This window comes from Amblyomma americanum, chromosome 1 (genome assembly GCF_052857255.1).
Source record: "Amblyomma americanum isolate KBUSLIRL-KWMA chromosome 1, ASM5285725v1, whole genome shotgun sequence".
Taxonomy (NCBI): Eukaryota; Metazoa; Arthropoda; class Arachnida; order Ixodida; family Ixodidae; genus Amblyomma; species Amblyomma americanum.
In genome coordinates this window covers 247,018,540-247,042,658 of record NC_135497.1, presented here as the reverse complement: position 1 = coordinate 247,042,658, position 24,119 = coordinate 247,018,540, and the positions used below count along the sequence as shown (strand labels likewise).

Here is a 24,119-nt window from a genome sequence, read left to right as displayed (position 1 = left end):
AAACGTACTTAACCGAATAACTGCTCTCAGAGGGTCACGATAGGGAACAAACAGTGCTAAGCTAGCAGGTGGTAAAGAGGTGGTGTTTCCCGGTCTGCAGAGGCATCTAAGCAAGCAGAGCAGTACCTCAAATCACACAACTGTGCTGCTTATCCGGAAATACCACCGTCCCATTTTGCCCTTGGCTTCCCTACTTGGTCATAAATTTTGACTGAGCATAACCGATACTGAACAGCCAGCTAGCTATGTCTTGCATGCCAAGAATACTGCCCTTTTTCGGTTAAAACCGACTTTCAAAAACTGAATTCAGCATACTTTTGTAGTTCGTATTTGGCTTAAACCGAAAAGTGTAATCCCTGCTATTATATATCCAAAAACACCATGATGATAAAATACACGAATTTTCATAGAATTTTTTCTACATACTCATGGAACTTATTGCCCAACGCAGTCATTCCAGCAGCCAAAAAACTTATTTCCAGAAGCACCATAGCGTTATTTATGTAGTTTTTTGCAAAAAACTAACCTTTGCTGTCCACGTCCATCCAGTGTGGTACATTGAATCATGCTGAACTTTCGTTTTCATTTACTCCTATTGACTGCAGCTTTCATTTTGAAGTATATTATTATTTTCACGATTCGTTTTGCATTTTTTCTGCGTTGCTACATTTCACTTAGTTCTGTATATGATTAACTTGGAGCACTTTTAATACAAACACCCACATTCTAACTTTTTTTCATTTTTTGTTCTACACTCCCTATAATTACGCATTGAAGGTGCATTCAGTGATAAGAATAAACAACTAAATGAATAAAGTAAGACCAGTTTTAGCATTTATCTGGAAAGTGGAGCATGAAAATAATGATTAGTAATATCTAGACTGCTCTTTTACTCTCCAATAATTCAACAAAACTCCTGCCCTGCCCAGGTACTGGTCCACAACCATCGCAACAATCCAATACTGCTCTGCCAATGCCATGATGTTTTTTTCTTACCAGGGCACAGTAACAAATCTGAAGTTTCTGTTAAAGCCATCTATGGTCTTCATCTCTTCAGGGGAAAGCTTGAAGTCAAAGATCTATGCAGAAGAAAAAGGACGAAAGGAATCGAGGTCTCATTTCATAAAATAATACAGCAACAAGATGCACAAACTACTGAAAGCATTCTGGTGCTCACTTATCCAACCATATCACATACAGTCATCTTATGTTATTTCAAGTCCCTGGGCCCATGGATTTACATTTGAAGCGTCAAAAATCATGATGAGTAAATATCATCAAATGCTTTAATTAATGTTGTACCAGCTCAAAATGATACCTTAGATAAATAGTTTAGCTCTCTCTCCATGAAACCACAGTTGAAATTATGTGTGCCCCAGAATTCATTTTAACTATTGACAAAAGCAACACAATTAGCAACTTAAAGCTAGTATTCAGCTTTAAAAAGATATTACGACTACCGTATAATCTCGTGTAAGGGACGCACCTTCTGTTTTGAACTAGACAACTGAGAAAAAAATGTGGTTGTATGCTTTATTTAAATTTGTGTATGGGCCACAGCTTGAAAACTCGCACCTTAAATTTAAAAAAAATGCAGCCCTTACACGAGTTTATACGGTGTTTTAATAAACTCCAAAACAGTCTACATTCCAATTTTTCAACATTTTATGCATATAATCAAGGGGCCTGAATTAAGTGTGAAAAACGTGTGTAATGAAACTGAAAGCACAGCAGGTCACAGCAGCCCTTTAAGGCCCAAATTAAGAGGAATAAAGAAAAACTATTATCTCTACACTCCCAGCAAACATACCCATGTTCAAAAGGCCAGTATGTAAAATTTGTTACCACCGCAAGAATTTGAGAAATCGGTAGGTTGGCAATTAGCTATGATTATTACTATTTTGGTCATTTTATGCAGCTTGTGCAGCTTGCCTAAGCTGTGTGAAACACCAAATCTAAGCCCTTGAACTAACTCGTCAGTGAAAGGAAAACAATTTTTTTTATCTAATGTACCGTATTTACGCGCGTAATTTGTGCGCCCCTAATTTATTACTTGGGTGTTTTTTTTTTACTTTTACTCGCACATTTTAACGTCTTCCTGACACACCACCAGCATGCACACGAGTTCACGCAAGAGAGGCTTGGGAAGATCGGCGTGGGCACCTCGCTGTGAGCGACTGTAGAAAGTGTGTGTGGTGAGGGGCTAAATTGCGCGCCGTCTACCCAGCTCGCTCGCGCTGGCGGTCGCTTTCCCGAATGCACATTTGCAAGAGCAAACTGTCCGCCCTGTTTGCCGCTATTCAGCCTGGCCACACGCGAAGCGCTGTGTTATCACTTATCTCCATTTTCCTCTGACTTGGGAAGATCGGCGTGGGCACCTCGCTGTGAGCGACTGTAGAAAGTGTGTGTGGTGAGGGGCTAAATTGCGCGCCGTCTACCCAGCTCGCTCGCGCTGGCGGTCGCTTTCCCGAATGCACATTTGCAAGAGCAAACTGTCCGCCCTGTTTGCCGCTATTCAGCCTGGCCACACGCGAAGCGCTGTGTTATCACTTATCTCCATTTTCCTCTGACTGTTGGCTTTGCAACTGTATCGTTGGGCGTTTATTACTTTGAGCTTTACATCTGCCATCATGCCATCCCGTGGGGGAAACTAAATAACGTGAGGCAGGGTGGGAGGGGTATGCTTCTTACACTTGGAATCAACCTTTTTCTTTTTAGGGGGGGGGGGGGGGGGGGGGGGGGGGGGCAGCGAGGGGTGCGAGTTGGGGGATCGACGTATAAGTGCCGCTATACTGTATATTTCCGCCAGGTGTCCCCGGACGGCGCCTTGAGGACAAAGAAGTGAGAGACACGCGTGCTCTTGCAACTGGGACACTGCTTCACTTGCGGCCTGTGCCTAGACCTTTTGGTTCTGTAATCTACTTGTGACATTTTGTGGTGGAGTGCGCTCGGTAAACCACTCTGGAATATGTCGCACACCCTTCCTAACACTGAGGACCCCAGACCTCTCCCTGTCGACACGCCAGTTCACCGGGTCAGCAGCCGAAACCTTGGACTGTCCCCTGAGCATGGGCTATTGGAGACTACGTCGGTGCCTGGCCGACTGCCTCCTGTGCAGAGGCCATTAGACTCTACCTCGGCGCCTGCCCCTCAACCAGTCATGCAAGGCGCCGCGTACTACACCCTCCAGAACCCACGGCTACCAAAGTCCTTTCACGGGACTCAGCTGGAGGACATGGAAGATTATCTCCTCCAGTGTGAACGTGTCGCCGCATTTAACCAATGGGATGACGTCGCCAAGCTGAGAAACGTTTTCCTCAGCTTGGTGGACGGTGCTCGTACGTGGCATGAAAACCGTGAGGACACTCTTCCATCATGGCTGGAGTTCCGACGTCAACTGCTCGCCGCGTACGTCAGCGCTAATCGTCAGGAGCGAGCTGAACGCGACCTGCAGTCCTGCATGCAAATACCCAAAGAAACGGTTACCACGTACGTCGAAGACATGACGCGGCTCTTCCGACGGGCTGACCCAGCCATGTCGGAAGCCAAAAAGCTGTGCCACCAAATGCGTGGTGTTAAAGAACAGCTTTTTGCCGGCCTCGTGCGCAGCCCCCCAAGCAATGTTGCCGAGTTTCTAGCGGAGGCTGTCACAATGGAGCAGGTCCTCCGGCAGTGTTCCACCGCATACGACCGGCCAGTCCTTGCTGCTCCTGTTACGGATCCCTCCCGGCTTCCAACAGCAATACAGACTTTCTCCGCGGCATGATCCGCGCTATCGTTCGTGACGAGCTAGAGAAGATTTGTGGTACGTCGCAGCCAGAGGCCAGCTCCCTTATGAGCGTTATCTGCGAAGCGGTACAGCAAGCTATCAGGCCTCCGTTACTACGCGGCGAACCACAGCCAATCCAGACACACTACTGCCGCCCGACATACGCTGAAGTTCTGCGACGCCCTGCCCCAAATCCACCGGCATTTCCACCGCCCAACCAGACAGACTACGGCCACCCGACCTACGCTGATGCTCTGCGTACTGATCCGGACGGCGGAGCGCCACATCATTACTCCGCTTGGACAGTGCACGGCTAGGGTCCAGATCAGCGACTCGACGTTCATAGTTAGCTGCCTGGTGCTCAGCGACTGTTCTCGTGACCTGATTTTGGACGTAGATTTTCTCCGTGAGAATGGTGCTATTATTGACCTGCGGTACAGAACCATTACGTTTTCTACAGCGACAGCTGACGGCACCTCCGAGGTTCATCAACTCATCTCCGCCCTTCATATTTCCACTGAAAGTGTTTTGATCCCATCACGCTCCAGTGTTTTTGCAAGCGTCGAATGCGATGATGGGCTACATGATGGACCTGCAGTCGCCGAGGGCAACCCTTCCTTGCTGCTGACACATGGCAGTTGCTCGGTGAGAAGCGTTGTCCACTTCCGTAACTGTCGGTCGGAATTAATGTTGTGAACGAACCTCGTCACCTTTTCCAAGCTCCTGCCGTCGCGTGGGCCGACCAGTTGGCTGATGTTACTGAGTGCTTTGCGTCCGAGGCCATGGAACGTCCTTGGATCACATCGATATTAGCTCCGGGTTCTCAGCGACTCAACAGCGCGACCTCCACGCCCTACTGTTCCAATACAAAACCTGCTTCGCAACCTTCTCAAAAGTGCGGCAAACGGTGATCACGAAGCATCAGATCATCACTTCTGATGACGCTCGCGCCATACGACAGCAGCCACACCGCATTTCCCCTAAGGAACGCGACGATATCCAAACGCAGGTGAAGGAGATGCTTACAGACGACATTATTCAGCCCTCTAAGAGCCCGTGGTCGTCGCCCGTCGTGCTCGTTAAGAAGGATGGGACATTGCGCTTTTGCGTTGATTACCATAAGCTGAACGCCATAACGAAAAAGGACGTCTACCCGCTGCCCCGCATTGACAACTGACTCGACAGACTTCGCCGCGCCAAGTATTTTTTGTTGATCAACCTAAAGAGCGGATATTGGCAGATTGAGGTTGATGAACGTGACCGAGAAAAAGCTGCCTTCATCACACCTGATGGCCTATATGAATTTAAGGTGTTGCCCTTCGGCCTTTGCTCTGCGCCGGCGACGTTTCAACGTATGATGGATACTGTCCTGGCTGGCCTCAAATGGCAAACCTGCTTAGTTTACCTAGATGACGTGCTGGTGTTTTCAGAAACCTTCGACCAACACCATGAACGCCTGCGGACCGTGTTGGATGCCCTGCGGTTGGCCGACTTGACACTGAAACTCGAGAAATATCACTTTGGCTGCAAAGAGCTCAAGTTTCTCGGCCGCCGTAGCCGAGTTTCCCCATCCTACCACAAAGAAAATGCTCAAGCACTTGTTGGGTTTGTGCGCCTACTACCGCCGTTTTATCGCCAACTTCTCCAAGATCGCTGAACCCCTGACCCGTGTAACGCGTGACGATACACCGTTCATCTGGACTGCCGAGCAACAGGCTGCGTTCACAGAGCGGCGCCAACAGCTGCACACTACCCCTGTGCTGGCTCACTTCGATGAGGAGGCTGCTACCGAGATACACACCGACGCTAGCAACATCAGGCTTGGTGCCATCCTCGTTCAACATCAAGAAGGCGTGGAAAAGGAGTACCTCGCTGTTGTCTGGGCCGCGATGAAATTTCGGCCTTATATCTACAGTCGCCACCTCAAAGTGGTCACACACCACCATTCCTTGTGCTGGCTGACCAATATCCGGGACCCATCAGGCCGCCTAGCAAGCTGGAGCCTTCGCCTTCAAGTATTGATTACACAATTGCCTATAAGTCCGGCCGTAAACACGAAGATGCCGACACGCTCTCACGCGCACCCGTCGAGCAAGCTGATGACAGCACAGAGGATGACAATCGCTTCCTAGGCGTGATCAGCAGTTCGGACTTGGTGGCAAGGCAGCATGCTGACGCTGACCTGCGGTCTGTCATGGATCACCTGGAGGGCCATGCTTCCAATGTACTCGACACTTTTCCTGCCACTTGACCTCTTTTTGCATTTGCACTGGCGTACTGTACAAGAAAAACTCCAGGAACAGTGAGCGGACCTGCCTCCTAGTCGTGCCATGAGACCTCCGCGACGACATCCTTTCAGCCTGTCATGATGAACCCACCTCTGGCCACTTGGGATTTGCACGCACGCTCGCTCTAGTGCGTCACGCTTAGTATTGGCCTAAACTTGCAAAAACCGTCCACCGCTACGTCAGAGGTTGCCGTGAGTGCCAGCGTCGTAAGCCACCACCGCTGAAGCCCGCAGGTTTGCTCCAACCAATTGCGCCACCTCGCACACCTTTTGACCAAGATGGCATTGATCTCCTGGGCCCATTCCCTGTCTCGTCTTCTGGTAATACGTGGATTATAGTTGCGACTGATTATTTGATGCGCTATGTGGAAACCACGGCAGTGCCGCACAGTACATCCTCTGAAATCATGCACTTCATCATACACCGCATTGTTTTACGACAAGGCACCCCGTCCTCCGTCATCACCGATAGGGGCACCGTGTTTACAGCACAGCTCATGCACGAGGTGTTCCAGCTGAGTCACACGAACCACCGCAAGACTACTGCATACCACCTGCAGTCAAACGGGCTCACGGAACGCCTCAGAACAACCTTAGCGGACATGCTCTCAATGTATGTCAACGTACAGCACAAGACTTGGGACAAATCCTCCCAATTGTGACATTTGCCTATAACACGGCGATTCAGGAAACGACTGGCTTTACGCCGTTTTGCCTCGTCTACAGGCGTGATGTACAAAAGATTCTAGACGCCATGCTTCCGTGCACCCGACGACCAAACGCTCACGGCAGACGCCAAGGAATTTACCCGGCATGCAGAGGAAGCCTGCCAACTGGCCCGTATGCACATTCGCCGGCAGCAAGCAACGGATGCACAATGCTACAACCAATGACATCGACACGTCGATACCACTCCGACGACAAAGTGTGGATATGGACTCCAGTACGTCGCTCAGGCCTGTCGGAGAAGCTCCTGAGCCGCTACTATGGGCCGTACACAGTGCTGCGCTGCATCATGGATGTGACGTATGAAGTCCTCCACGATGGCACTCTGCCGAGTTCGCGCCGTCGACCTCAACCTGAGATAGTGCACGTACTGCGTATGAAGCCTTATTTTATGCAGTAACGGGCGCCTCTTCCGCGTCTTTTGTTTTATTTTTGCCTGCAGCCATTCGGCGGCTCGTGATCGTTTGTTCGCTTGTTTTACTTACTCTCGTTCGCTCCAAGTGCGCCCACGTTTTTGCTTCCTTTATCTTGGGGGGGGGGGGGGGGGGGGGGGGGGGGGGGGGGGATAATGCCGTCAGGTGTCCCCGGACGGCACCTTGAGGACAGAGTGACACGCGTGCTCTGCAGCTGGGACACTGCTTCACTGCTTGCAGCAAGTGCCTAGCCCTTTTGGTTCTGCAACCTATTTGTGACAATATATTGCATGTTATGATCTTTGTAGAGTTTCTTTAGGACGTGTTCGTGAAATCTTTGCACAATTTGCACAACCCATTTTTTAGGCCTTAATGTGGAGAAAAATGGGCGCAAATTACGCGAGTAAATAGAGTATTTAACAAATGTTCCCTATTTCTCCCCAACACTTACATAAAAATTAGAGATGAACGGTTAGTTGTTGAATGCTGGCCAGAAGTATCATATTTGTGCCCCCTTTTTCTTCACACAGCTTCCTCACAGTGGCACCGCTCATTTTGAAAGGTAAGTGCACTTGCCACTGAGGCAATGTTGACGTAAAACATTGCACCTAAGCCCTATGCAGTAATGAGTAAACAGCATGCAAATGATATGTTGAAAACTCATGACACTGTGCATTAAAGAGTTAACCGGAAAACCAAAGTGACAGACTTTGGTTTATTAGCATCTTTTTGACTTAAAATTGCCACTCAAGATTTACTATCGGGAAAGAATGAAAAGCAAACAAGACAACTGAAATGCCAACACAAACAATATTAGCTCCTGGAAAAGAAACACACTTCTAAAGGAGAGGCTTCATGCTTTCAAAGCAAAATTAACCTGCACTAGTCTTGAGCTTCCCCACCTCTAAGATCTTCTCATTTTGCTGTTTGTGTTTAAATTATCTTGATCACGTTTAATTTGTTGCTAATAGTAAAATGACGATAAGAGCTGCAAAAATACAATTTACTAATGGACCATGAGCAGAACTCTAGGGGTCAGTTTCCCTGCACAGCCAAAACCACTTCACAATGGCGGCACAGTCTGCATTGGAGGCAGAAATTAGGTGCAGCGCTGGCGACTTCTGGAACCAGACTAAAGACATACGTCCTTCCTGCATGCCTCTGCCATGCTTTTCAGTTGCGATAGAGGGATTAAAAGGGCCATGACATGGTCGTTCTTCATATTGCAGTTTTGTGCTTCAGTAACTAATACAAGAGCTTATGATTCAGTTTCCGAAACTTGGCTGCCCTGGACGCGCTGTATATTCCAAGAAAATGCAATCGAAATTGAGAACGGAGAACTCCTCCCATTGGCAGCGACCGCCATATTGAATGCTCTCGTGACGTCACAGGGCATACACGGAGCAATGTCGTCTGCTCTAGTTGCTGCATTGTGCGCAGCGAGATCCCATTCCCCCCTGCACTTTTGCTGGCGATCGAAGTAGCAGTCGTCTTCCATATATGAGTGACTGGTGGCGCAAAAGCGTTAATAACTAACGCAGTTATTCTCCGGTGTAGATATGATCCGGTCACACTATGCCGATGCGACGGCGATTGACGGTCGGCTGGCTGGTCTGTATGCAAATGCCGTCGCTGACGCACCGGTCTGTCACGCTAGACCGACGACAACGCCAGCACGACCAACGACCCCGTATCGCAGTAGTGTAAACAATGAACTTGGTGGCCGGGAACTGGCAGAGTGTGGTGGGGGAGTAGTTGGTATGACATTCTATAATAAGAACTTTAAAACTTATTGGACCTGATGCTAGCCACGGCGACAAACGCGATATGCGTGCACCAGAGAAGATGTGCTTTCATTCGGTGCCTGCGCATAGAATCTATCGGCAAGACAAGCGACACGGGCAGAAAACGCCGCACGATGGTGCCGCACGATGGTGCCGCTCGTCGCTCGCTGCCGTTGCCTGGGCTTGTGCGGCCAAGCGAAAGCTTCACATCCGGTGAATAGACAGCCCGAAAAACTGCGCTTGTGTACCTTATCCGTACCAAAAAAAAAAAGGCGAAACCAGTGGCTGCATTTTATATCTTCCCACTTTCTTACTAATCAGCGGGGAACTCTTGCCAGATTCTTGAATTTCGGTCGACGGTGGACCACCGGCCCCTTTCGTGACGGGGCCTAGCGAGTACGTAGGATTCGTGTGTGCGATTTCGGCGATTGCGGAGAGCAAATTCACAAGTTTTAGCGCCTGAAAATAGCTGTCGTGCGTAGTTTTGACTACAGCTGCCTCAAAGCGACGATTGCCTACATCGCAGGGGCGAGTACAAAAAGGGGAAAGTGTCGATGCACCCGGTCTTCACAGCGTGCATGTGCTGAAGGCAGCCGGCAGCAGCCGTCGGCATCGACTGTGGACAACAAATCTGGTTGTTTTCATTAATTCAAGTAATGCCCAAACGTATTTTTAGCTAAAGCGATTTAAAATCAAATATTGATGACCTAATAGGAACCATATACAATTAGCGGGAAGCGCCGGTCCTATGCGAAGCATTTCCCAAGCAGGCGATATAGCATCAGCAGCGCTTATTGCAGTGTTATCATAGTGTGTAAATGAGTAAAACTACAATTTATGAGCAATACTACTTAATATTTAAGATAAGGAGAGCCCACCTTGCGTTTTATGCCACGCAAACGAGCAGTACTCTTTGCTCTCAGCTATGTAAAGAACCCGAACGTGGGGCTGCAGTTGTCGTAATCATCGCACTCCTGGGCCACAATGCGCACGCACAGTAAAAGCTAAATGATGTACTATTATTTTCAAGCACCCATTTAGACGGCGGCGACTATTCATTGGTGCGGGCAGTGAAAGCATTCAAGTCGCGTAGGGGTTTTGCAAGCGGCTTGGTTCCTGCAAAAGGGTTCTATACGAGCCGAAGGGAATGTATGTTCAACTTGCAAATGCACACACGCAGCAGGGAAGTGGCCTTATTCGGCAGTTTTCTCTCCTCCTTTTGTGCTTCAACGTTACTCTAGTGCCACCTTGTGATAATTTGAGTTTAATTATCGAGCCGATCAACAGCAGACCAAAAATTGGTAGCCACTGTTTGGTAGATGCAACACACCTTCTGCACATTGCTGTTGCGAAGGAGAAGTGAAGGGCAACTGTGTGAAGACACTGCTCGGCAGGTGTGTGGAGGGCAAAAGACTTGCGATAGAAGTCTCCAGGGCTGCACCCAACTTGCCCTTAGGACAGGCTGTGCCAGCACAGTAAATGGGTTTTGCAGGGTTTCGCAAAGGATCTAAGAGCACTGGTATGCAGCCTGGAGTTGAAAGGTACATTCAGTATCAATGTGTGCAACTAATTCACAGTGTACCTCCAATTCTGGTGTGTTTAGGAAGGGCCTGAAAAAATGTAGCTTTTTCATGGCTCTCATGAAATCTGTAAACTTCAGTGGTGGTGTACTCATTACCTTGGTCATCTGTCAAGTTATTAAAAACCAAACTTCATTTCACCTTATTGTATCAAACAACTAAGGAGTACTGCTTGCTATGGCAACATAAAGGGGAAAAAAGTTTTCTCCAATGTGTAAGAGACAGGCACATAGCCAAGGGGGCAGCACCCAAGGAAGCCCAGGCTTCCTCAGAAAAATTAAGCTCCTGCCCAAACATCCTGGCAGTACTCCCACCGCAGGGCATGTGCCACCCATCGCCTTGCCGATAATGACACTAATTACCTAAACCCTGCACCACCGCCTCCGCCCAAAAAGAAAAATCCTGGCTACATGCCCTACAAGGAGATCAGCACAGACCATAGCTGTGTTGCCTACACTGTGGCTGTATTCCTAAAAGGGGATGTGGCTTTGAGCGCCAACTTTATTTTTTACGCATTTGGATGAAATTTTTTGTCCATGTTAGAAATGCTTTCAAATTTAAGTGTACAAGTGCACAAAATCTCAGCATTTCATTTTAAGAACTGTTGTTTCTAGAAATTTTTTCTCTTCTACAGCTTGTGGAAAGCCTGCAGACTTGATAAAAAGTGTTAGAAGACTTGTTCAACATTAACTGCATTTCTGAATGCATGCTACCCATAACGACAATTTTTTTGTGCAAAATATTTTTGTTTTCAATTATTACAAAGCATTGGCATAGAAATGTCTTAGCTGTAAACAAGATGTCCCATCAAGAATCTGCAATCCATCAAAATGATAAACCAAGATTGTTTTCGTATACAGTGAAGTTCTGTGAGTGCAACAAAACAAACGGGGTCAAAGTAGACAAAACAGTCGCGAAGAAATCTGCTCCACAAGGTGAGCATCTTGTCAGAAAACTAGAACGGCGAGAAACACTGACTTTCGAGCATTTACTCGATTTACAGTGCAGTTCATGAAACATTTGCTGTCATACTTCCTCGTGGATTTCAGCATTGTAACTTTGGGAGAGGATAGAAAACTAGGCATGCAAGCTGATACAACGATTTAAAAAAACAATCATTTTTTGACCATTTATCGTGAATTGAAAGTTGCATCCCCCCCTAAAGGGAGGTAATTGGTTTCTATCATGCTGCCACATGTTTATGAATCAACACAACTTTCAGTGGCTAAGGATGTGTAGGTATGCGGTAAACTAGTGCTATCAACTGCTATCAACACTCTTGCTTTGCAACCAGCTTCAGACAGAAGGCAACAAACCACACAACTACACGCGTGAACCAACACACCCAAATGCACTATGCAATACATTTTCTGCTGAAAAGGCATGTGATTAGCTAGTGGTTGAGCGCTGTCACCTGAGGTTTTCTGAAGCTGTCTTACAAAGACTGTGGTTACCGTCATTGCATGTGTGCAGATGGCTCCCATCCGCGCACATTGTGCTAACACCAATCCATAAAGAAACCATGTTGAGTATTGATAAAGTGGGTATTATGAGTGCGCTGAGCCTTAATTTTTTTGAAGTGCGGGAAGTGATCAGTTGCAACAAATTGTGCTACCATTTCCTATTTATAAGAGCTGTACATATCGTATTTCATGTTAATTATGCCGCGTGCCCCAGTAACCTACTGTTTCGGTGACTGATGGAAGACCAATCTAACCCATGCTCAGAACTACATTGGACAAGGCATATTTTTACTTTTCTTACGCACTATAAAGCAAATTGCACAGCACGAAAGATGCGACTACTGGCCAGAAATCTAAAATTTCGTTATTTACTTATCTGCTCTCATCAAGAAAGGTTTTGTTCAACTAGCTAGGAAGATAACTTGTTGATGAAACATACATCAATGTTTGATATGATCCTTTCCTTTGTGACACTCTTTGGAATCACAATAACTCCTCGTTCAACTTGATAGCGCAGAAGAACCTGGGGAAAAAAAAGAAAAGAAAAAAAGCCATCTTAGCAGTGCACTTTTATCACAGCCTTTGTAACTGCAATGCTTCACTCTTCTCACGCTAGAAGTTTATTTATTCACAAAAGCAGCTACCAAACATTGGTAACTCATGCCCTTGCTAATTAAACTACTTTAATTGCCCATGGTGACAATATGTAGACCACAGCACCAAAAGATTTACAGGTCATGTTTGAACCAATTCTGCACAAGCATTTGACCACAACAAACTATAAATGTTAAACTGTGCTCTAAGCAACTCTTCACCCTACAAATTCTCTATTATTCCATCTTTCAAATGCAGTACTGGCTTTTATTCTTTTCATCTTTAGATCATGATCAACTACACGTGCGAAATGCTTCGTTCCTTTCTTACAAAAGACTGCATTTTTTAAATGAGCTGCATAGGAGGACATGTTGTGAAGCGCATTCTCACTTCATCGTTACAGCAAGCTGCGCTGTCTGGGTTAACAGTAAGTAAAAAAAAATTAAAGATTTCACCTTGACCACATTATGATGAGTAATCTTGAAGAATACCCCCTGAGAATGTGTGCAAATTCAGATATGAAGAAAAGCATGAGAAAAGAATATTTATGTAACCAATGCACACATTTGGCAAAATTTACAACTAAATGCCAGCTACTGACCAGCTCCATTGGCATGCTTCAGCTTAGGCTGTTTCTTCGCTCAGCTGGCCCATGCTGCTAGCCCATAATTTTGCTAATTCTTCTAGTTTGTTTATTATAGGCAGTAGCTCAAAGAACTTGCGTCAGCTGTGCCACACTCAAGCAAAAGCTAGCTTCTATAAAAAATTAAGAGTCTGTTCTTTACAAGTGATATTCCTTTTCTGAGAAAAGATTGCACTACTCCATAACAGAGTATATCAAGAACATGATTCATTGAGAGCTGCAATAGGATATTTCTAGCTAGGATAACACCACAGAGGGAACAGAGAACCACAGAACACAGAATGATGTTCTCAAGATGGAACAGAATAACCATAGGAAAGTTCTGCATATATCATCTGAACACTGAAATATTTCAAGCATAATCCACTCAGTAGGCATCAAGCCCTGCGAAGATTACAAAGCTCTTACCAGCAATACAATAATGCCACCACAGCACCCAGAACCTATCCATGACTAGTCTGTACTATTTGACACTAGTTTTATACATAAAAGTGATAAAAATTTTTTGTTAGAAAAATCGAAAAAATTTTTTGCCTAAGCCTCTCATTTTTTTAATCCAGATGTTTAATCTCATGACTTTTGCTGATTTTTATTTACATTGACCCAGATGGGCAATACACATATGAAATGAATGTAGTGTAGAAGAGGCAGAGCTAGTTAGGAAATGGAACTAAACATAGCGTTCCCATAACATCCGCTCGGCTCCATGTCACATATACATTTTCTCATGCTCAAATCACCACCTTCATGTGTAACAGCCACGCTTTGCCCCTTTTCACTTTTCATTGACTTCACAGCAATCAGAATACCAAAAAAAACGCCCACACTTTTCGTCCTCTCTAGGCAGCTAAGCAATGAAGATGACAGCTGAACTACACCACATGCCCTGCATCCATGAAGGCTCCCAGGCCCATGGCCACCTTGACCACTTGGCCAGAGATGGCACATTCTTTGGAGCTCTCAAACTCTAACCCACACATCCCTCTTGGCTCAGGCCCACCTGACTAACATCTTGTTTTGGCAGCAAGTGAATGCAGCACTTTTTGGTTACGACATACTACAATGATGATGCCAAAAAAGTCCCTTGTTTTACGAGGAATCCCCCAACATGGAGAAGACTTGTAATAAGGAAGTAATTACTCATTAGCATACACCAAAGTGCAGCTTAATGTCTACAAAGGAAAGCTGTACAGCTTTCCTCTGTAGCCATTACGCAGCTCTTTAGTGAATGCTAATGAGTAATTACACCCTTACAAGTGCCTCAAAAAGGCACTGCTGTGAAAAAAATAATTGCACGTTTGCATGTCAACAAGGGAAAGCTATTTTGAGTCTTGTATAACCTGAGCTGCTGTCTTCCCGTGTGCCTCAGCAATGGACTTGATAGCTGGGTCTTCTAAAAGAACCGGCTCATCAGGTTTTGCCCTGCAAGAAAATGTGAACAGAAAGATTTGTAAACTGTTTGTAAACTGAAGTGACCTATGGGCTATGAAGGATGCCGTACTGCAAGGCTCCGGGTTAATTTAGGCTGCCTGGGAGTTTTTTAACGTGCGCTCACAACGAATAGCATTCAAGCTTTTTTGTATTTCATCTACATCAAAATACAGCCGCTACATCTGGTAGCGATTCTGCAACCTTGGGATCAGGAGCTGAACGCCCCAGCCGCTGAGCCGCTGCGGCGGGTGAGCAAAAATGCTGAAAGGGGCACACTAAAGAGTGAAAATTCGACACACTTATGTGGTTATTTGCTTTTGATGCACACAGTAACAGGATATCAGGGTTTCATCTTGCGCAGACACAATGTTATTCAGCTAATCCAGACACCTAGATGGTTGCTTATATTAGTGTTCCTATGATTCAGCTTTAGTCATTATCATTTTTCCAGTTAGTATCTAACTCCCTAAGCAATCTCTTGCCAATAAATTGAATCGCCCGATCAAACAGAAGGGTTGCTGAAAGTGCAATTCAACAAGAAGAAAGCAAAATTAATTGGGTTTGTGCTTGATTCCTAAAGTACTACAAATGTTCCTATAAAACTGCCAATATTTACCCAGTATTGAACGAACCACAAGTTAAGCGGCACTGCTATCTCGCATCCCTTTTTCGCGGCCATAGTGCCCGAAGTGGCGCCGAACGTCACCCTCAATCTCACGCGGGTGCTTGTCAAGCTTGTAAATTTACAGTGTGGCATTTGGCTGCACTGCTGCAGATGGTCGCAATGAAGGAGAGCACCAGTAGTTGAACACATGGCACTGTTGAGCAGTAGCGGAGCAAGTGGAAGACATCAAATCCCTGCACTGTGAAGGTGTGAAGCCCTGTTTTATTTTTCGCTGCTGATTTATATTCCCCTCTCCATGTTAAAAATCAGTGCCGTGTTTTTGCCTACACTCCTGAGATGCGACCTCTACTCCTCATCAGTCGAAAGCATAGCTGCTGAGCGCACATCCAAATTTGTTCTTGTTACCGTCGCGAAACGAAAGGACTTGCACTTGAAATTAATTATGCATAGCATTATGTATTGATGCCAGACATGAGAGCTTCATAGGTGGCGCGGCTTTTTTATTTGTGAACACTCCTGCGAAGCTTTTTTTTTTTTTTGCTGGGATGTTGGTACCCTTCCAAACCTCATGGTGGTTTGTAATTCAAAGGCCCTTGTCACATAAAGACAGGCTGGTGGGCTGTGTATGAAAACGAATCGCCTGAATGCTGTTACTGTATCAGTCTCAGAAAATTCAACAGCCCGCAATGTGGAGGTTATGTTCGATCATTCCTCTGAAAACGAATAAACTTTCATGACTGACTCTAATTGTTATGATTCATCTTCTCAACACTTTCACACTGACAGCACTATTGCAATGAAATTTTCTTAAGGAGCGACAGGGGTCTCGGAACATTTTCTTTAATTCTGGGCTAAATGCAATGGAAATGCACACGCTTAATCAGGTCTTCATGCTGATTTCAAATATGTAACCACTTTTCTGATATGTCAATTCGTTTTCAACACATTAGACATTCCCACTGCTTTGTTTGCAGAAACAATAAAATAAAACACCGATCAACAAACTATTAATAACAAGTGGGTAGTTAGTATACGGTACAAGGAATGCAGTGCAGGAAGTACTTTTTTGATTACACCAATATTAGTTATTTTACAACTTGTTGAAGTTCAATGTAGGGAGGACTGGCATTTCTTGAAATTCTTTAAGACCCTGAGTATTTTGCTCGTGTGCGGCTTTAGAGGCCAGTTTTTTTTTGTAATTTGTTTATGTGTCACTGGTAGCGTTCTCTGCTGAAGGAACAGTGCATGCTTGTCCAAATCATTTAGCCTACTTTCATGCCTCAAGCTATCTAGCCAAGCGGGCCTAGGATATCTCTTATCCCGTTTTAGGTTTCTCTTGTAAGACACTTTTTCGCTTTGTCTTTTTCTCTTTTGAACCATGTACACCCCGTCCTAAGGCTTTCTGCAAAGCCTGGCAGTACTTCGGAAATGACTAAACAAAAACAGTGCCCATGAATAAAATTATCTGCTAGCACATATGCTTGCTTTGCATACATATCTCTATCTTAGCTCCGTCACAAACGAATATGTACTATAGATCTTTATTGACTGCATATTGCTAGAAATAGTACTAATTCTATTCCTTCATATCTTGTTGATACACACAAAGAGTGAAATGAAGGCATAAAGCAATGAGAAAGCTTCACACAAGTGCAGCACTAATCAAGCACTGCAAGCTAAACAATACACAATCGGACTTTTACATAATGCCATCATCACAAGCTAAAGAGACAATATTGCACTGATTAAAGAGATAGCATTTGCACATTGGCTTTGTCCTTCGCGCTCAGAAGTATCACGCTGCCTCACTATGAGTTTTGTCTTACCACGGTCGATCAGGAGAGCCAAGTGGACTGTAAGCAGTCAGAACAATGTTGTGCTTCTGGCAGAAACTCAGCAGCTCACCCTGGTTCAGGTAAGGGTGACACTCCACCTGCGAATTTTATTACGTACAGCAAGAATTCAAGAAAAATGCGCATTACTATTTCAAAAGATACAACTTGAGAGAAGTGCACTTTTAGCAGGTTCTAAGCTTTATTCATCTCCAGTCATCCATTCTATCATACTAATTGGCTTCTTTAAAACACACACACACACACATATTATATATATATAATAAAATCACTAAAGATTGAAAAACATAACAGGATTTAATTCACGACGTTTCGGCTGGAGGACCAGCCTTTTTCGAAAAAGGGTGGTCCTCCAGTCGAGAATTAAATCCTGTTATGTTTTTCAATTTTTGGTGATTTTATAATATATTGACCAATCAGCTGCCAGAAATCACTTTTGGTGTGTGTGTGTGTGTGTGTGTGTGTGTGTGTGTGTGTGTGTGTGTGTGTGTGTGTGTGTGTGTGTGTGTGTGTGTGTGTGTGTGTGTGCGCGCGCGCGTGTGCGTGCGTGCGTGTGTGCGTGTGTGTATGGCTGGTTTATGGGGGTTTAGCGTCCCAAAGCGACTCAGGCTTTGACGCCGTAGTGAAGGGCTCCGGAAATTTCGGCCACCTGGGGTTCTTTAACGTGCACCGACATCGCACAGCACACGGGCCTCTAGAATTTCGCCTCCATCGAAATTCGACCGTCGCGGCCGGGATCAAACCCGCGTCTTTCAGGTCGGCAGCCGAGCGCCATAACCACTGAGCCACCGCAACGGCGGCGGCGGCGGCGGCGCGCGTGCGCGCGTGCGCGCGTGCGTGCGTGCGTGCGCGTGTGTGTGTGTGTGTGTGTGTGCGTGCGCGCGCGCGTGTGTGTGGATTCGACGTGGTGCTACGCGAGTAAAGAGCCTCATGGCCGCAGGCGTGCTACTGGTGAGGCAGCTTTTTTGGCACCAAAAAGAGAGGCTCGACTCTGCTTTTGGTGGAGTGACGAAGAGAACAGACAGGGCCAAGCTTGGTGGTTCACTGGTCCGAAGAACTAGGAACCGCTACACTTTGTACTAGCTAGGTTTCTCAGGCTGACAGGGTTTCGTGAGAAGTGAGCTCTGGTCTAATGTTCCTGATCACTTTGCATAATGTCGAATGCCTTGGTCGAGGGGGGAGGAGGAAAAAGAGGAGGAAAGGTGGAGAGGTTAACCGGTAGATGAAACTGTGCTGTATGTTGTCCTTGTTAAATACCATCACCGACTTAGGGCAGTTGACTAGTTTAACAGGCTCCTCCAGTAGTGCCACGAAAAATTTTCATGTTCTGGCTACCTCGAGGGTTAAGTGGTAGTTCCGTCGATGTCGCCAACATGCAGACCATGTGAGGCCCGACCATGTGAGGCCCGGGCAGAAACCCAACATCAGCATGGCAACCTAGCTTTTAGAAGTTAACTTCTACTCGTGTTTTTGTCTTCCAGTTCCTTGCGTTCCTTTTTAAATGGCAATGACATCTCTTTCTACAAGCACAGCTCTAAGTAGGATGATTTTTGCGCTAATTACTCGTAAATAGGACAATCTGGCTGACAAAAAAGTCAAGAGAAATTGTAGGTGACTTTTGATCGCACAAGTGTACCACATTATATAGTGAAGAAAAAACGGTTATTCGTACATAGAAAATACTATTCGGTGGGGAACAAAACCGAAAACTGCATTTTGAAACAAGTACAAGAAAAAGTCAGCTGAGTTTGCGAAAAAAAAATAAAAACCAAAAGTCCAACCCCTGCATATAACTAGCAAAATTATAAAAAGAAGCAGCATGCAGACGCTACTCAATCTATACTAATAAGTTCACTTGGTTCTAAACCACCTCCAAATGAAGAGAGATTTCATGTTGCAGGCCCTACTCATTGATGTACAATAAATATTCGTGAGTCATGCAAATGGCGGCATACTGACTAATACATTTTTCCACTAAGAAGCTGTTCTTTCTAAGTGGGAGCCCTGATTTTCTATTTATCCAGCAGATCTCTTACCTGCAGAACTGACGGCTTCACTTTGGCTGATTCAAGCAGTCGGGTCATTTGCTGCTTGTTAAAGTTGCAGATGCCTATACTTCGTACCAGACCTTTTGCAACACAGTCCTCCATACCCTACGACACACAGAACAAGGCAGTATGAGGGTAATGAAAGGGTTCAACCATAATGTTAGATACAGAGCTTCCAAGCTGAAAACTTGATTATCAGCAATATTCACAAACTGCAGTTAATGGCAGTAAAAAATGTAAACCATTCCATTTGAATAAACATCCTAAGCATAATCTAGCCAGAAAACAAAAGTAATGCGAGAAAAAAATAGCTGGAGGGAACAAGAAAGTGATAATCCTACATCTGGCATCTATTTTTAATCGGCTTCAGGAGGAAAGCAGGTTTTTTGTCACTCTCTAAAATCTCCATAATAACCATGTAACCACGCCAGCTGTGCGCCGTGTGACATCGCTGCTCCTCGCGCATGCGCGGCACGCCTCTCCATGAGCCATGCGAAACTGCTCAACCTCGGCCAGTGTAGCTCACACTACAAAAGACGAAGACGCAGGGTGGAAGACGACGACACGACTCAAGCGCTCACTCACAACCGAACGTGTATTGAGAAAAAACAGCGATATGTACACAAAAAAGCGAAAATACAAAGAAGCAAGAGGCTAAAGTTCAATGACGCTGCACCAGGAATCTTCATCAGGAACGAATTACACGCGCATCAACAAGATATCAAAAGCAATGCAGTGAATATCGGCACGAAAGAAGAAATACACAAGACAAAATCAAGTGTCATCAAGGAAAGCTATTTCATGGCTTGTTAGGGTGACTGAAGGGGTGCCAATGCACGTGTCAATTGATTTTGCGATGTAATACGCTTCCTTTAGCTCGCGTGTGAGTTGATCATGGTGTGTAAAAAGAACAGTGGTGTTCTCAAATTTTGGCGCACATCGTTTTCCTAACCACTCACATTCTCGGCCGCTGCTTAAACATACGCCTTATGGAGCATAAGAATTCTTTTAACCAAGACCACTCTAATTCTATCTGACCACTCCTGGAATTGCACCAGTTTCTGAACTCATACATATGCTACTAGTACTCTGACCTGCAGCTTCGACTTCTACCCTGCCTACTGCGATGTGAAGCAACTTTGCTCTGTCACCTGTGGCTTGGCATCCCTTCTCATGAGTAGAGCTGATAGCAATGCCTGTAATAGCAGCAGCTGTGGCGAGAAGACAGAACACATTCCCTGCGCATGTGCTGCATTTTGTGGCAAAAGACGAATGCTATACCATGGGTCATCTTGATCCTCACCAGCAGACGAATGTTAAGAATCTCACACAGTGGCCATAGCAATCGTCAGCTCTGAAGGCCTGTCAGCTACAGCTTCATTTCTTGAGGGTGTCATGCCTATGAGATAGGCTAGGACTTTGCCATATATACAGTCACTATTTCCTTTATATACTTAATTTTTAACTCACTTCTCTTTTCTCCTTCCTTTTTGTACCTCCTCATCCCTTTCCTCCATACAGGGTAGCCAACTGGCACCTCCTCATGGCCAGCCTCTGCGTCTTTCCTTCTCCCTCCTCTCTCTTTCAGAGACCAGTGTGATGTCTAAAAACATCGTAAAACAACTGACTACTATCACTGCTGAGCACCAAGGAAAGTCTAAAACAGTGAACACAACACCTCACATTCATTACAACGACGCCCACATGAATGCGTGCATGCAGCAGTTTTTTTGTGAAAAGGGTCACCAAAACACGTGGCAGGTGTAGGGCCGGTTCTGTACCTTTGTACAGGACACATGATTGATAGGAATATGGACTCAGTACTATGTGGAAGCAGTACCAGAGTTACCAGTATTTATGCAAAAGCCCAGGGGAAAAAAACCTTACCAAGAAAGCAACGCTATTCGAAGAAAACTTACAGGGTAATTTCGGCAAATCACATTAGTATACAACTCAAGAGTTTGGTGTTTTTATGATAATGGAAGAGGTTTCGCCAAAATGATAAAATGAAATAGTACCAAAGCTCATGCGCTCTGCCATCACAGCTAACCTCTTTAACTCTGATGCAACCCAGCAGCACACTATATATGATTCTAAATATTGTATTCCCTCGCATAATAAAAGCACTTTTTTCCATAAAAAACTGAAAATTTGAGGGCACGTTCATTACGTGGTGTAAAATATTCAGAAACAATTTGAAGCGGTAAAAATGGTGCATACAAATGTACCAATAACGTGGGGGATATAAATACTGCATCCGGTAAGACCAATCTTCAAAATAAAATGAAATATGGCTCTTCAGCAAGGTGTCCGCGCTAGAGAGCATAGTTAACAATTAATGTCTTAAATCCATATAAGAGATAGAACAGAGAGTAACCAGTTGTGTCATGCCGGGAGGTGTTGTAAGCGAACGTCACATAGGGCAAGGCGTGATTCCAGTCTTTGTGGTCGGGGGAGACGTACATAGACAACATGTCTGTTAATGTCCGGTTCAAATGCTCGGTTAGTCCATTCGTCTGCGGCTGATATGCTGTGGCAATCTTGTGCTTGGTTGAACATGAGCGCAGGATGTCGTCAACAACTCGAGACATGAAATAGCGTCCGCGGTCCGTGAATAATTGACGAGGTGCACCATGTTGCAGAATAAGATTGTGCAAAAGGAAGTCAGCGACATCGGTCGCGCAGTTCGTAGGCAATGCACGGGTGATAGCGTACCGAGTGGCATAGTCGGTGGCTACTGCGGCCCATCTATTTCCTGATTCCGAGGTCGGGAATGGTCCAAGGAGGTTGAGCCCTACACGGTGGAACGGCTCCACGGGCACGTCTATAGGGTGCAGAAGACCAGGAGCTGGTGTCGAAGGCTTCTCCCTGCGTTGACAGAGGTCGCAAGTGGTGACGTAAAGCTGGACTGCACAGTATAAGCCAGGCCAAAAGAAGTGGCGCCTTATCCAGTCGTAGGTTCTTGCCGCACCAAGGTTTCCAGCTGCAGGCAGGTCGTGGAGTTCTGCGATTATAGAAGAGCGCAGCTGCTGGAGAATGACTAGAAGGAGAGAGGGCCTGTCAGGACGGAAGTTGCAGCGATAGAGAATGCCATTTTTGGTATCGAAGAGCTGCAGGGAGTGCTTCGAGCTTCCAGAGCTGAGACCCTCGACGATGGTTTGCAAATATGGGTCCTTGCACTGCACCTCGGCGATGTTGTGTAGATCAGAAATTCCAAACAGGGAAGAGATATCGTCAGTGTCACTGAGATCAGGTGGCTCGACAGGGTACTGAGACAGGCAGTCAGCGTCTTGATGAAGACGTCCAGACTTGTACACAACAGTGTACGAATATTCCTGAAGGCGTAGCGCCCAGCAGCCAGGACGCCCGGAAGAGTCTTCCAGTGAGGACAGCCAGCAAAGGGCATGGTGGTCAGTGACACCAGAAAAAGCACGCCCGAACAAGTATGGCCAGAATTTAGCTACAGCCCAAACCAGGGCGAGGCACTCCCGTTCGGTAATCGAGTAATTTCGCTCGGCAGGTGAAACCAGGCGGCTAGCATATGCAACGACGCGATCAGGACCCCGGGAACGTTGTGCGAGCACTGCTCCGATCCCGTAGCCGCAGACGTCTGTGCGGAGTTCAGTAGGGGCCGCGGGATCAAAATGTGCCAGAATCAGTGATGACGTCAACAGGCGGACAAGCATGGAAAATGCATTTTGATGAACAGGGCCCCAGGTAAAGTCGGTGTCGGTCTTCAGTAGGTCAGTGAGGGGACGAGCGATAAGGAAAAAATCTTGAATAAAACGGCGAAAGTAAGAAGACAGCCCAAGAAAACTGCGCAAGTCCTTCTGGGACTGTGTACGAGGAAAGTGTTGCACCGCTTCAATTTTAGCGGGATCAGGACGTACGCCAGAGGCGTCGACAAGATGTCCAAGAATGGCGAGTTGCCGGAGGCCGAATTGGCATTACGGCTGTAGCCCAGCTGTGCGAAATACAGTCAGGATACTCCTAAGACGTTCAAGGTGCAAGGCAAAGGTGGGTGAGAAGGCAACAACATCGTCGAGGTAGCACATACACGTACTCCACTTAAATTTGCGAAGAAGCGAGTCCATCTTCCTTTCAAAGGTAGCTGGTGCGTTACAAAGACCGAACGGCATGACTTTGATCTGGTATAATCCGTCAGGTGTGACAAAAGCTGTTTTTTCACGGTCCTGCTCATCAACAGCGATCTGCCAATAACCGGAACGAAGATCAACGGAAGAAAAGTATTGAGATCCGTGGAGGCAGTCGAGAGCGTCATCGATCCTTGGGAGTGGGTACAAGTCTCTTCTTCTGCTTCGGTTCAGGTGGCGGTAATCAACGCAGAAACGCCAACTGCCATCTTTCTTTTTAACAAGGACGACGGGAGAGGCCCAAGGACTGGACGACGGTTCGATGATGTCCTTAGCGAGCATCTTTTCGACTTCCTTTTGTATCACTTGGCGTTCGGAACTGGACACCCTGTAAGGCCGGCGGTGCAGAAGAGCGGCATCATTGGTGTTAATACAATGCTGCACAATAGTCGTACGAGCTAAAGGGCGGTCATTGAAATTGAATATTTCCTGAAAGGATGCCAGTCAATGGGCAAGCGCCTGTGCTTGATCTGCGGAGAGATCGGAAGTGATCATATTGGCATAGTGGTCAGGTCTCAATATAGCTGTGAAATGTTTGTCGGAAGAGGGCGATAGACAGTTTGTGACTGCAGAGATCACGTATTCGTCGGTCAGGGACAGCATGGTGAGGCACATGCCTTGAGGAAGCGTCTGGACGTGCGTACTGAAGTTGAGAACAGGTAAACATACGCTGTTTGCCGAGACTGTGACAACTGTGTGTGCAGGGGCAGCACAGCATTCTTTGTGACTGGCAAATCAAGGTCAGGAGT

The 24,119-nt window shown here is 46.1% G+C and overlaps 1 protein-coding gene across 2 annotated transcripts in view; it reads right to left on the bottom strand.

Annotated features, from left to right (window-relative positions):
• LOC144114888 (aldo-keto reductase family 1 member B1-like) overlaps positions 1–24,119 on the bottom strand; it is a 69,057-nt gene that overhangs the window by 2,223 nt on the left and 42,715 nt on the right. For both annotated transcript variants that reach the window (XM_077648897.1, XM_077648896.1), the window contains 5 exons: positions 19,205–19,321; positions 17,142–17,248; positions 14,600–14,681; positions 12,462–12,545; positions 997–1,079 (listed from right to left, as the gene is read on the bottom strand). In XM_077648897.1, coding sequence (XP_077505023.1) covers positions 997–1,079; positions 12,462–12,545; positions 14,600–14,681; positions 17,142–17,248; positions 19,205–19,321 — 473 coding nt within the window. The remainder of the gene's footprint in view (positions 1–996; positions 1,080–12,461; positions 12,546–14,599; positions 14,682–17,141; positions 17,249–19,204; positions 19,322–24,119) is intronic.